General features: G+C 31.2%; 1 protein-coding gene across 1 annotated transcript; it reads left to right on the forward strand.

The window, feature by feature from the left end:
* The first annotated feature begins 774 nt into the window (after nucleotides 1-774).
* Nucleotides 775-3,323, forward strand: LOC111290112 (methionine gamma-lyase-like). The gene is made up of 3 exons (XM_022881497.2): nucleotides 775-1,303; nucleotides 1,404-1,805; nucleotides 2,608-3,323. Exons 1-3 carry the CDS (start codon nucleotides 919-921, stop codon nucleotides 3,183-3,185), a joined length of 1,365 nt encoding a protein of 454 aa, XP_022737232.2. The 5' UTR covers nucleotides 775-918; the 3' UTR covers nucleotides 3,186-3,323.
* Nucleotides 3,324-14,759: the final 11,436 nt, after the last annotated feature.

Genomic DNA, 14,759 nt, shown 5'->3' on the forward strand with positions numbered 1-14,759 from the left:
CAATTCATGTAGGAATACATGGGAACGAGTTATTTTGGAAGTATTGGCGCCGTACTTGACTATAAATATAATTGTCTACATGAACTCCATTAGCGATAGGAATATCCTATGACAATCCGATGGACCTGTTTTCTTGGTTAAAAATGGTAATTCAAATATATGAACAAAAATAAATTTTAATTATTTTTTTGTATTTTATTAATTTAAATTAAATTAAATTAATAAATTTAAAATAAATCTTATATTTAGGTAATTCAAAAATTTTAATAAAAAAATTATTTATTATATGTATTACATACTAAAAAAATAAAAATTAAAAAATTAAAAAGTTAATGTACCCGCATACTCCATTCATTGGAAGAATCTGGATATCCATTTCTAGGAGACCGTCGTCATCTCTACTTTCATCCGAAAAAAGTAAAACATTCTAACCCATAATTTTGGTACCTTATTTGGGTGCGTTCACGCCTGCTTAGGTAAATATATAAATGTCATTATCTTGGAAAATTTTCCAAAACGTTTGTTAATTATGCCTCAAAAGAAACTGCTCCCACGGAAAAGGGAAGTTAATTACAAATCATAATCCTAATAATATCCTAATAAAAAAATGACTAGATTCATTGCATTTTATTTTAAGGCAAGTTTTAGGTAACGCCATGCCAGGTAATCTTTTTTATTTTCATTAATAGTTGCTTTTGCAAAATCTCTAACCCCACCATTTTCGCTCATTTCTGTGCTTATATATAGCTTCCAAACCCCTATATCTTTTCCCCAAACCGCTCGTGGATCCCCTCTCTCTCTCCCATATCAATCTTGATTAGTCCTTCAATTTTGCTATTACCAGTTACGTTCAAACAAACCCACCAACAAAATATAAAAAACCAAAGAAGAGAAAGATTCCAGGAAGGTTGGTTTAGTATGGCAGAAACCCAGAGCCGTGGTTTGGTTTTCTCCGGAAAGAAGAGAGCTGCAGGGGCCGATGACTTTGATGGGGATGATCTTTTCATGTCCAAGAAATCAATGTTGCCAACACTGGCACCGGCATGGGAAAATGACCCTGCCGCCGCATTAGCCAGTGCCCGCCATGAATTCGGGGAGCATGGTGGAGTTAACATGTCCATTGAAGCCTCTGCCACCTTCACCGTCATGGAACCTGAGACCATGCGTCGCATGTTTTCCGGGGAACTCGGCCCTGATCGTGATTTCTTCATTTACAGCCGTCACTTCAACCCCACCGTCTTAAATCTCGGTCGTCAGATGGCAGCCCTGGAAGGAACCGAAGCTGCCTATTGCACTGCTAGCGGTAATCCATATATATGGGGCGTAATATGTCTGTTTAACCTTTTATGTTACATGTAAAAATCGTCAATTTTGTGGTTAACAATTTGATTCCGTGATCATAGGTATGTCTGCTATATCATCCGTTTTGTTGCAACTCTGCAGCAGCGGGGGACACCTGGTGGCATCGAGGGCGCTCTACGGTGGGACTCATGCGCTTCTAACCCATTTCTTGCCTAGAGCCTGTAACATCACGACCACGTTCGTGGACATATGCGATTACGAAGCAGTGAAAAATGCCATAGTCGAAGGACGAACCAAAGTTTTGTACTTCGAGTCCGTGTCAAATCCCACGCTCACCGTAGCCAACATTCCGGAGCTTAGCAGGATAGCGCACGAAAAAGGAGCCATGGTGGTTGTAGATAACACCTTCGCTCCCATGGTTCTTTCCCCTGCTCGGCTTGGAGCTGATGTGGCTGTCCATAGTATCTCCAAGTTCATCAGCGGTGGGGCCGATGTTATTGCAGGTTTGTTTGTCGTGTGTTTCTCATTTACCGTACACGTGTCAGACATTATTTTACATTTTTATGTTGGAAATAGTGCCATCAAAGACGTGTGATCCTGTGATTAATCAAGTTAACTAGTGGAATCTAGGACATTGATTTCAGAGTTTTGATGAAAAATGACTTCAACAAAAAACATCCACAAAGTTACTTCAGTCGATAAGAGAGATTCTTTTTTATAATCAATGGGAAAACATTATTAGGGCTAGTGGGGAGCAACTTATCTCGTTAATGATGCTATTACTGATCACTTGCAAAGCAGCCAATAATTATGCAAAACTTTTTCTCGTGTTTATGCTTTAATAAATAGTTAAGTTTCGTTTTCTAGCTAGCTTTTATGGCTGAAAAGGATATTCTCCTGCAAATTCATTAATTTTCAAATTTTCATCGGCAAGATCATCATCGTGCATGTGAGGTGTGCGTTTCCATTGCCCTTTCCTTTTTCTCTTATAGATAAGCTTTCATGTGATGTATTTTGTCTTTTGCATTTTTCTGATAAATTCTGTACACCTACTCTAAGTTTCAAGGCCTTAAAATTGACATTTCTCGTTGAAAGTAAAAGTATCTCTCTTCTACAGTTTTTTTAATAATATTTTGTCCTAATGTTTTACCCAGCTAACTTCTTGGCAAAACTAGCTTGCCAAAACCATTAGTTCTTGTTAACTATGAATATCAGTTGATTGATTATTGGAACGCACAGTCCTTAACAGAGTATCGTGGAAGTTTATCCCCGATTTTGTTAATCCATCAAAATGGCAATTTTCAGGTGCTGTTTGTGGTCCTGCAAGCCTGGTGAACTCCATGATGGACCTTCGTCAGGGTACTCTTATGCTTCTAGGTCCGACCATGAACGCCAAGGTTGCCTTTGAACTCTCTGAAAGAATTCCTCACTTGGGCCTGAGAATGAAGGAGCACTGCCGCAGAGCCATGGATTATGCCACTAGAATGAAGAAATTGGGCCTCAAGGTCATATACCCAGGGCTTGAGGATCACCCTCAACACCAGCTATTGAAGTCTATGGCCAACAAGGAATATGGGTTTGGTGGGCTTCTTTGTGTTGACCTGGAATCTGAAGAAAGAGCTAACAGGCTGATGCACCACTTGCAGAACTATACTCAATTTGGGTTCATGGCGGTTAGCTTGGGTTACTACGAAACTCTCATGTCTTGTTCTGGTAGTAGTACCAGTAGTGAAATGAATGCTGAAGAGAAGGCCCTAGCCGGCATTTCGCCTGGGTTGGTGAGGATGTCCATTGGATACATCGGGACACTGGAGCAGAAGTGGAGCCAATTTGAAAAGGCGCTCTCTAGGATGCAGGATTCCAACTTATTTAACAAAAACTAAAGTTCTCTACTGTTCAATAATGGGTTACTCGTAGTTCATGTAAGGAAGGTGTCTTTGGTGTAATTTCAGTTGTTAAATGCTGGATCTTTTGCTTAATATAATGTTTCTTTAAAGAAAGAAAAAAAACTTGAACTTCAACTAGATGCAACAAATTGAGAACAAAATTGAAAATAAAATATACTATAAGTCACGATATGGTTACACGACTTGGAGTCATTGACGATAAAGATAACTGTCCATGCCATTGCCTTCTCTTTTCAATTTGATTTTGCCCGTATTAAACGCTGAGATTTTGTTATCTTCCTAGCATTTGTGTCCAACAGAGTAGAAGAATCCCTGAACCCACTATCTAGTGGGTATATATGACCCGATGGTCTTTTCTTCTGTAACCTTCCTGCCGTCGTGCCCTTAAATTATACTATTCCATAGCCCACAGTTAAATATTTAACTGAAACCCAGGACTCGTTCAGGCCACTGTTTAGCACCAACCAACTGTATGAAGTTACGGATTCCATGGCCCCGATAGTTTTTGTTTTGGGGCTTGAAACCCAAATAAATGAAACTGATCGAGGCTTTTCTACAGTTTCAATGTTTTGGTAAACGTAAATGATAAATCATATTCAAAGGAAAATTTAAATAAAATATTTATTAACTAAAAAAGTGCATTATTTATTAACTAACGATAACTACTTTTTTATAGTTTTTTCCTGAGAGAAATAACTTCCTGAAGAGATTTTATCATTCAATTTCTAATCCTATTTGTGATTACCTAAAAATTCTTCATATATTGAAGGAGAAGGAAAAAATTTTCAAGGTCAATACTTATGAATATATTTTGAGTAAATAAATTCAATTTCTTTTATTTTCTTGAAACAAATAATTTCAATCATTCATTGTTTCATTTAAAATATGAAAAATAATTTTTTTTTTATATTTAAAAACTCGATGAATCCCTATTACATAAAATTTTAAAAAATTTATATATGTATCTTCGATTAGATTACAATAATTGAATATCTTTATCAATATTTACAATATATATTGTAATTCAAAGATTTTAATTTAGTTCACTTGTTGTGTTTAGGCATATATCTTTTTAATGATTCGTTTGGTACAATATATTTGTTTTTTTTTTTTTTAATTTAAGGTGATAGGTATAAAGTTCACCCTAAGTTGTATAATAACAATATGATGAGATTAAATTGTTTTGTTGTTGGTTCAATTAATTATTGGACTTTTTTTGCAAAAAATCATGATCTATACATAAAGAGTGGTAGAATATTTAACTATTTTTATTTTGATAATATTTAACTATTAATATCTGTTTTTATATGTTATAATGTATAGATCAATGAACCTATTATTAGACATAATAAAAAGATTCGTTACTAATCTTTTTTTATTTAGGTGTAATTTACCACTTAACTAAACCTGTTTCATTTTAAAAAGAAGTTTCAAACTTAATTTAAATATCTCTAAAAGTTAGATTCTAGTTTACGAAACTAGAACTAAGTCAAAGAGTATAGTTATGGTTGAGAAATGTTATAGCAAACATGGATATCTTTAAAAGGTAAATTTTAGTCTATGAAATCAGAACTAAGTCTGAGAGTACGGTTACGCGTGAGGAAGGTTATAGCATCATCACAATGCTCATATAATAAATGGTATTAGCTGATTTCATGTAATCCAAAGCCTTAAAACGTTTTTAAAATTTACCAAATAATTTATTCCTTCAAAATCAATAAAATCTTTCAATAATTTGGTAAGATTTTATTTTAAAATTTAAATCCTTTAACAATTTGATAGGATTAAAAAATTTATAAATTTCATTTTTTTAAAAAAATTATAATTAAATATTCTAATAATTGATGATACTTTTGAATTTTATAAATTATATGCTATTGGTATGTGTTTTGGAGTTCATAAAGGTAGCAGTAGGCGTGATAAAAATGGTGTTATAATTATGAAAGATTTTGCTTGTTCCAAAGAAGGAATGATGTGAAAAATCTTGCAAACGTATAGGCTGTTAAGTAATAATAGAGATTATATAGTCTAAATGTTGATCTCTTGAGAATTAGTTAAATAACTAATAACCTAAACACCTGTTATTCTTAGTCCCTATCTAAAGTTAGTTTGATCAATTAAAGGCGATAAAAAATATATATTTCTACAAAATTAATATTGAAAATCAAGTAAGGAGACAAATCATAAAAAAAATTGAGCTAAGAAAATAAAATGTAAATTAAAAAAGATTTCACAAAAAAAATTCCAAAAAAGCAATAAAATGCAAAGCTAAAAAAAATAAAATAAAGAAAATAGTGATATATTCACATGCAAATTGTACTTAAAATTCTAAAAAGAAAAATTTTTGGAAATGAACTCTATACAAACCAACACTTATCATGAACTTCCTACATTGACTTTGTAACTAAAACAATTCTAAAGTGACATTTAAATCTTAAGTATGTAGCCTAAGTGAACCACTAATATCAAGTACCCTAAACAAAATCTAAAAAAGAGCAATTGTATACATGTAAATCATGTGAAAAAGGAACTTTGAAAAGAAAACAAATGCAAATTGAGACTGATTTTTCTCCTATTGATGAAGTAATTAACCTATGCAAATCTTATATGAATAACTACCTATAGATTTATATGAAGAATGCGAAAACATAAAAATTTGCAAATAGAAGGCAATTAATGATAACAGAACCCCCATTCACCTGATTCACACTAGAACACGCAACAAAGTGAATTTCTACAATGTATACATAAGCTTAGTCCAAATGCATTATGTGTGAACAAATAAAGAACTAAATGAAGAAGTAAAATTCCTTAACAAACTTGAATAAATAAATGAATAAAAATAGACCATAAATGAAAATGTGGTTCATGTATGCAATGTCTTACATGAACAATAAATGAAATTGAGTTATGTTATGCCAGTGAGTTGCTTTTCTAAACTAAACCAAAGGAACCTATTTTTATATGGAGATTAGGAAAGTAAGTAAATGATGCAGAGAACAGATTTAAAATGTAGCAAAAATTAAAAGAAACAATAAAATACTGATGAGTAAGAAATCTGCCAAGTTACGCATGGATTAATTTGTATAAATCTAAAAAAAAATTTAGCAATTGATAATAACTTGTAAGAACTCTTCAATTGCACTAAGAACATCAATTTTGACAAGTTTCTAACAAGAATCCATAAGCAAATCACACAGATCAAATGTAAGAGCAACTCAACAAAGTTAATCATGAAATAGTTACTACTATATCTTCACATATTTTATTTATCACTCAATGATCTAAACATCATCTATCTTTATGTGAAATCAAAGGATTCAATCAATATTTATCAACTAAAACATAAGTCTATAGATCTAAGAAGAAAAGAGAACAAATAGAGCTTCAAGAGGAAAGCGAATCCATGCCAAAGAGGAGTGTTGCGTCTGGCAATTGCAATTGTTCCAACCACACTTTCAGCCTTGATTTGATCTCTTTGCTTCAAAATTCAATCTAAGTTTTATCTATGTTGTGATTATGTATCTTAAGAACCTGTAGAAAAAAAATATGGACAAAAACTAATAGGGTTTGATACATTTCAATGCAAAAACCATATTTAATTCAACTTGAACAATATCACAAACATGTGGAAAAGTAATTGCATAAACATTGTTTTGAGCTAAAAAAACAAGTGATCTTCAAATTTTATTGTAAGATTTGAAAAGAGCATAAGAAAATACATCAAAACATTTAATTTGGAAGTAAAATGTAATGAAAAAAACTAAAGAACAAAGTTTTTTAGAAGCTACGAAAATAGAAAAGTAAATACAGGAAATAAAACTAAAAACCTAGGCTAAGCTTCTCTTTAAGGCTAACCCTCTCCTTTATTTATAGGCAAAAGAGAAGGACCTTAAGTGCTTAAAAAAAAATCTCTGGAACCTTCATCTTTTGGTGCTCACTTGTGCCATTGCATAACCCTGTGCTATTACATAACTGATGATGGTGCGCGATTAGGTGCTTATACCTGGTTGTTGATGGTGCGCACCTAGGCTCTGTCTTTTCTCCTCTGGTTCCTAGTTCTTTTTTTGCCAATTTGAGCTTATCCAAGTTAGTTTCAATAGCCAATTAAGTCTCTCCATTGTGCTACATTAACTTCTTTCATCTTTTCCAGCTTAGATAACATCCTAGCCTTTTAATGCATCAATGCATCAACGCGTTTTCCTTTCGTTTAATCAATATTTTTTTCTTTTTCTGTAAAAAATTCTCACACTTAATGATTATTTTTATCACACATTTTTACTAAAAAAAAATCTATGAAATAAAACTAGAAAAAATTCAAACAAAGAAAGTTAAGAAACTCCTTAAGTGTTAATGTGATCTATTGACACTAGTTAAGGTCATTTGCACCAAAAAAAAATCCTCCACGTTGTGTCCAAATTAGCCAAAATTCTTCATTTTCTTTAATTGTACCTACATATAAGATAATTTTGCTTTTGAAAGTATTTTTTTCATAAAAAACCAAAGAATAAGCTAAAATATAAGTCCAATTACACTAAAATTGAGCATGAAAAAACTAAAATTTAAGTGTAATCAAACCCTCAAACTTAAGTTTTTACTTGTTTTCAAGTAAAACAAGATCAAGGAAGAATCATATTATACTTTTAATGCTTCATTCTACATGAATGTCTCATGGATTGATCAATGGAAATAACTAAAGTAAAATTATGAATAAGTGCTAATATACAAGAATCAAAGGCTAAGATCATTCCTAAATATGGTTCCACAAGTAAGTAACACCTCTCACACGTCATTGCATGAAATCTAGTAATGTTATGCAAAAGATAAAATTTTAATAACAAGGATCAATAAAGCATGCTCATGTTTCATAAGTTTGTTTATCACTTTTCTCTCTACAAATGTAGATAAACACATGATTTGGGATCATTTAGGACTTTATTAAGCTTGTAATGTAAGGCTAAGGTCAATGTATGATAAAAGTCTTTTAGGCTCAAGTACCCTTATAATGCATTACATGTTTAGGATAATTCACCAATAAGCTCTCAAAGCAAGAAACATAAGCTTGAATAAGGAATCACCCCCCTAAACTTTCATTGTACTCATTTTTCTTTTCTTTGCTTTTTAACCATTTTATTGCTTTCGTTTTTTTTTTTTTTTTTTCATTTTGCTAGCTAGCTTGATTTTTTGTTTTTTTTTTTGTTTTTATTTCCCATTTCATTTTGCAAACTAGTTTGATTTTTTGTTTTTTAATTTCCCAAACTTTTCAAGCTCCACCTTCTACCCTAATGATGCATAGCTCACAAGTGTATATGAATATCCTAATGCATATAGGGTAAGGGACCAAATAGATAGAAAATAAGCAAATCAAGGCTATGGTTTGTAATGTGATTTCAAAATAAAGAAAAGGATGTTATAAGGCTTAAATGGGTGACTATAGAAATATTATGTCAAAGTTAGCTCGAAAGGTTTAAATGATCGAATGATAGTCTATATCATTTTTCTAATCATGTGTCCTCTAAGATTTCACTTCGAGAGACAATCTAAATAAATTTTAGAATCATAAAGCATAACTCAAAAAATCAATGCAAAAATAATCTCATTCTTACATAATCATTACTAAATAAAAAATACAATTCCATGTTTAAGACATCACTCACAAATGAATACCATCTTCAAGAATTCATTAAACCTAAGTATCATCTCGTAATTTACATACATTCAATCTTTTCCTAAAGCTATATTTATTATCCATTACTATCTATCATTGACTTCATATAGAACTATTTCAAAGAAAGCATAATAAAGATTCAATGCTGCTACATGTTAAGCTTAATTTCAAGGTAAGCTCAAGAAGAACTAAAAAATTTTATAAAGAATTTTTGAAAATTTTCCATACCCCCAAACTTAGACGACACATTGTCCTTAATGTGTAAGTATAAAGAAATAAAAATAAAAGAGAAAAATAAGAAAACTTCCCTATCAATATGGAGGCATGGTGGCTGAATATTTCATCCAAGCTTTGATCGAAACTAGTGTATCCATTTGAAACTCATATTTTACCTACAAAATAAAAAAATAACTACACGAAAAAACTACATCAATATGTATAATGACAAAATAAGCAACTGAACAAAACATGAAATGTAAAGCTTGGGTTGCTTTTCAAGAAGTACTTTATTTAAAGTCAAATGCTAGACTATTAAAATAAGCTCAATCTCATACGTTCATAGTAATCACTCCACACTTAATTTTTAAATCAAACCATTTCAAGACCTCTCTCTGAACAATCTTATCACAAATAAGGTCTAATGGTAGATCATGTGGGTAAGCAGGAGTAAATATAAATTTCTTAATAAAATCATTAACCTCACATCTAGAAGGACTAAGGTAGGTGGGTTTTGGTTTTTGAATCCAATCAATTGATCTATCATCAACATGAACTATATTATATCCTTATTGTATTATATCCATACCATCCCTCTTAGAAGAATTATGATAGGCATGACTAAATTAAAATTGCTTAAAAATAAAAAAATTAACAAAAAATAAGGTCTTATCAAATATTACTAGACCATTACCCCTAAACTTTCCAAGACTAAAATAATTATGATCAAAGTGAAATGTCTCATAGTTCGATGAATTTAGATCTAAAGGTCTAACCACTCTAGGAAGAGTATCGAGATCAACTAAACTCTTGCCATTGGAAGGTGGTGTAAATTGAAAAGTAGAGAATATAAATATGTCATCATTATCATCACTCAAATTCATGTCCTTTACCTCATCGACTATAGGGGACTTTTCAAAATGTGAGATAGGGTGCTCTTGGTGAAAATATCATGAATAGCATACATAATTAACTACCTCTACCTTTAAACTCTCATCATAATCGTCAGGGAATGGTAAAGCTTTAAAAACATAAAAAAGTGACCTTTTGATCTTGAACTTGCATCATCAATTTTTCTTTTTGCACATCAATCAGAATCTTAGTAGTGGTTAAAAAAGGTCTCTTTAAAATATTTATAATCTTATGATCTACCTTCATATCTAGAACTATAAAATTAATAGGTAAAATGAATTTTTCTATCCTAACCAAAACATCTTCCACAATCCCTCTAGGGTATTTTAGTGACTTGTCAATCAACTATAAAGTGATCGAGGTGGGTTTAGCCTTTTCTATGCCTAATTTTTGAAAAATGAACCAAGACATCAATTTAATGTTAACACTTCAATTACACAAAGCTCTATCAAAAGACATATATGTATAGTACATGGAATGGTAATGCTACTAGCATCTTTAAACTTTATAGGTAGTCTTTTTTGAATTACAAATGTACACTCACTAGTGAGTGTAATTGTCTCATAATCTTTCAATATCCTCTTTCGAGAGATACCTTTATGAATTTTGCATAGGTAGGTGTCTGCTCAAGAGCATCTATAAATGGGATATTAATGTACAATTTTTTAAACACCTCAAGAAATTTAGAGAATTATTTTTTTTCTTTTTACTTCTGAAACCACTGAGGAAAATGAATATAAGGTCTAAGTAGCTTAACTCTATGAGAAATAGGTTTAAATGAACTCGATATAACACTAAAAGATGATGCTGTTGTAATTGATATGAACAAAAACTACACCCTTATCCTTCTTCTTACCCTTTTTCTTATCATAAATTAGGTTTTTATTAAGCTCATCATTATTAGACCCCTCATTTGCCCCATATTGAGAACCTATTAGGCCCTGGCCACTAACTAACTACTTCTCTCTTTTAAATGTGATTGCTTTAGAGTGCTTATTCCCCTCTCTTATAGGGTTAACCTCTGTGTTACTAGGTAAGGTGCCCTGAAGTCGAATACTTAATAGGGTAGCTAATTAGCCAATCTGAATTTTAAAGTTTTTTATGGATGTAAATTGATTCTAAAACATAATATTCTGGGTTTACATAAATGAAGTCTTAGCTCTAAAAAAAAACCTAAAAGTTCCTCGATCGAAGTTTCCTAATTTGGGGATAGCATAGATGGATATATAGGTATGTAATGCTGTAAAGGCTACTATTGAAAAAGTTACCATTAAAAATCTAATGGGTAAGGTGATCTAGTGTATTAAGGCTATTGTGGTACTTGAAAGGACGAGATAGACTAAACTAGATTATTCATCTAACTTGGGTTGTATGTAGGAACATGATGGTTGTTGGGTTGTCTAAAGGTCTATCATAAATACTGGATACTTTCTAGGTAAGTGCTTGGACATGACTCCCCCGAGTGTCCTACCTCACATACATTACACATAGCTAAAAAACTATGGGTATGAGTAAACCTATAATGCCTAAGACTCGACTTAGAGGGTGTAATCTTAAAACGTAAAGACTTTATAGATTTGACTAAGGAATCTACTTTAGCACTAAGTATTGTAAGCTCACTAAGCTTGTACATCGTCAAAGCTTTCCTAAAATGTTGACTCTTATTAGAATCTTAAAATGTTGACTCTCATTAGAACACTGACATTTATTAGTAGTCATATTCTTAATAAACTCGTAAGCTATGTCAGAAGTCTTACTCATCAAAGCATTTCTTAATGCAGCATCTAAAGGTGTTCTAGTGTTGGCACTAACCCATTATAAAAATTTGAATCTCCAGCCATTTCGGTAGTCCATGGTGTGGACACCGCTTTAGGTGAAAAAAAAAATTTAGCCATGAACTTCTGCATTAAATCATCTCAAGTGGTGATGGAATTTTGTGGCATCGATGCTAACCAACTTTTGGCTCTATCTTTAAGGAAAAATGAAAATAACTTAAGCTTATTGACATCTTCAGTAACACCATTTTGTTCAAATGTATCACAAATCTCTAAAAATTCTAAATATGAGCATTAAGATCCTTACTCAAATGACCATTAAATTGCATCGACTATTATATCATCTAGATGATTGTATGTTTAATTTCAAAATTATTGGCTTGAATCGCTGATTTTCTAATGCTAGGCTAAAAATCATGAATATCGGGTACAACATAATCCCTAAGAATTCTAGTATCTTGCTCGACCATAGTGATGGTAGGATCAAATTATCTCTCTTTCCTAATCCTCTCACGGGTAACCTTAAGTTAAAAATCTAAAATGATCAACTTACGATTCATAATAGAGTACGTACATGGGTCTCAAAAGCATTAAGCCTATTGAACCACTTTAAAAATAAACTCTAAATGTATACACCTAAAAATGATCAACAAAAGAATCCTAAAATTTATACCTTAAACCAAAGTAAATTTAATTTCTAACCTAAAGTATGTACACTAAAGTGAACCAATCTATAGTAGAGTATAGTGAAAGTCGATATTAACCTAAGACTCTTTACACCTAGTCTCTGGCAACGGTGTTAAAAACTTAATGTGAAAAATCCTGCAATGACACAAGTTAAGTAATAATAGAGATTGCACAGTCTATAAGTTGATCCCTCGATGATTAGTTAAAGAAGACTCATAGCCTAAGTAACAGTTATCCCCATTCCCTATCTAAAGCTAGTTTGGTCAATCAAAGGCGATAAAAAATATATATTATATATATTTCTACAAAATTAATACTGAAAATCAAATAAGGAAACAAATCATAAAAGAAATTAAACTAAGAAAATAAAATATAAATTAACAAAAAATTAACAAAGAAAAATTTTAAAGATGCAATAAAATGGAAAGCTAGAAAAAAACAAATAAGGAAAATAGTGATATATTCACATGCAAATAGTACTTAAAATTCCAAAAGGAAAAATTTTTGGAAATAAGCTCTAATGTAAACTACAAACCAACATTTATCATGAACTTCCTACACTGACTTTGCAACTAAAACAATTCTAAAATGACATTGAAATCTTAAGTTCATAGCTTACGTGAACCATTGATATCAAAGATCCTAAACAAAATCTAAAAGAAAGCTAATGTATACATGCAAATCATGTTGAAAAGGAAATTTGAAAAGAAAACAAATGCAAACCGAGACTGATTTTTCTTCTACTGATGAAGTAATTAACCTATAAAAATCCTATATGAATAACTACCTACAAATTTATATGAAGAATGCAAAAACATAAAATTCTACAAATAAAAGGTAGTTAACAATAACAAAACCTCCATTCACCTGATTGGCACTAGAACATGCAACAAAGTTGAATTTCTACAATGTATACATGAGCTTAGTCTAAGTGCACATGTGTGAACAAATAAAGAACTAAATGAAGAATAAGAAACCTTAACAAACTTGAACAAACAAATGAATAAAAACATAATATAAATGAAAATGCAGTTCACGCATACAATGTCTTATGTGAACAGTAAAAGAAACTAAGTTATGCTATGCCAATGAGTTACTTTTTTAAACTAAATAAAAAGAACCTATTTCTAAATGGAGATTAAGAGAGCAAGTAAATGATGCAAATAATAGATCTAAAATCTAGTAAAAATTAAAAGAAACAATAAAATACTGATGAGCAAGAAATCTATCAAGTTGTACATGGACTTATTTATATGGATCTAAAAAAAAAATTTAGCAATTGATCATAAATTGTAAGAACTCTTCAACTACATTAAGAACATCAACTTTGACAAGTTTCTAACAAGAATCCACTAGCAAATCACATAGATCAAATGTATAAGCAACTCAACAAAGTAAATCATGAAACAATTACTGCTATATCTTCACAGATTTTATTCATCACTCAATGATCTAAACAACATCTATCTTCATGTTAAATCAAAGGATTTAATCAATATTTATCAACTAAAACATAAGTCTATATATTTAATAAGAAAAGAGAACAAATAGAGCTCTAAGAGGAGAGTGAATCCATGTCAAATTGAAGTGTTGCCTCTGGCACCTACAATTATTCTAGTCATTCTTTTTAGACTTGATTTAGATCTCTCTGCTTTAAAACTCAAGCTAAGTTTTATCTATGTTGTGATTATGTATCTTAAGAACCTGTAAAAAAAATTTGGACAAAAACTAATAGGTTTTGATAGATTCCAATACGAAAATTGTATCTAACTCAACTTGAATAATATCACAAGCAAATGAAAAAGTAATTGTATAAGCATTATTTTGAGCTAAAAAACCAAGTGAATATTTAAATTTTATTGTAAGATTTGAAAAAAGCATAAGAAAATACATCAAAACATGTAATTTAGGAGTAAAATGCAATGAAAAAAACTAAAGAACAAAGCTATTTAGAAGTTAGGCAAACAAAAAAAAAATGTAGGAAATAAAACTAAAAGCCTAGGCTAATCTCCTTTCTAAGGTCGATCCTTTCCCTTATTTATAGGTTGAGAGAAGAGACTTTAATTGTTAAAAAAAATCTTTAAAAATTTCATCTCTTGGTGCTTGGTGCTTGTTTGGGCCATTACATAATTGATGATGGTGTGCGACTGGGTGCTTTTACCTAGTTGTTGATAGCGTTCACCTAGGGTTTGTCTTTTCTCCTCTAGTGCTTGGTTCTTTTTTAACCGACTAGAGCCTCATCCAAGTTAGCTTTAATAACCAATCAAGTCTTTCCATTGTGCCATATTAGCC

Source organism: Durio zibethinus, chromosome 11, assembly GCF_047325235.1.
Source record: "Durio zibethinus cultivar Kanyao isolate XHJ-2024 chromosome 11, ASM4732523v1, whole genome shotgun sequence".
Classification (NCBI taxonomy): Eukaryota; Viridiplantae; Streptophyta; class Magnoliopsida; order Malvales; family Malvaceae; genus Durio; species Durio zibethinus.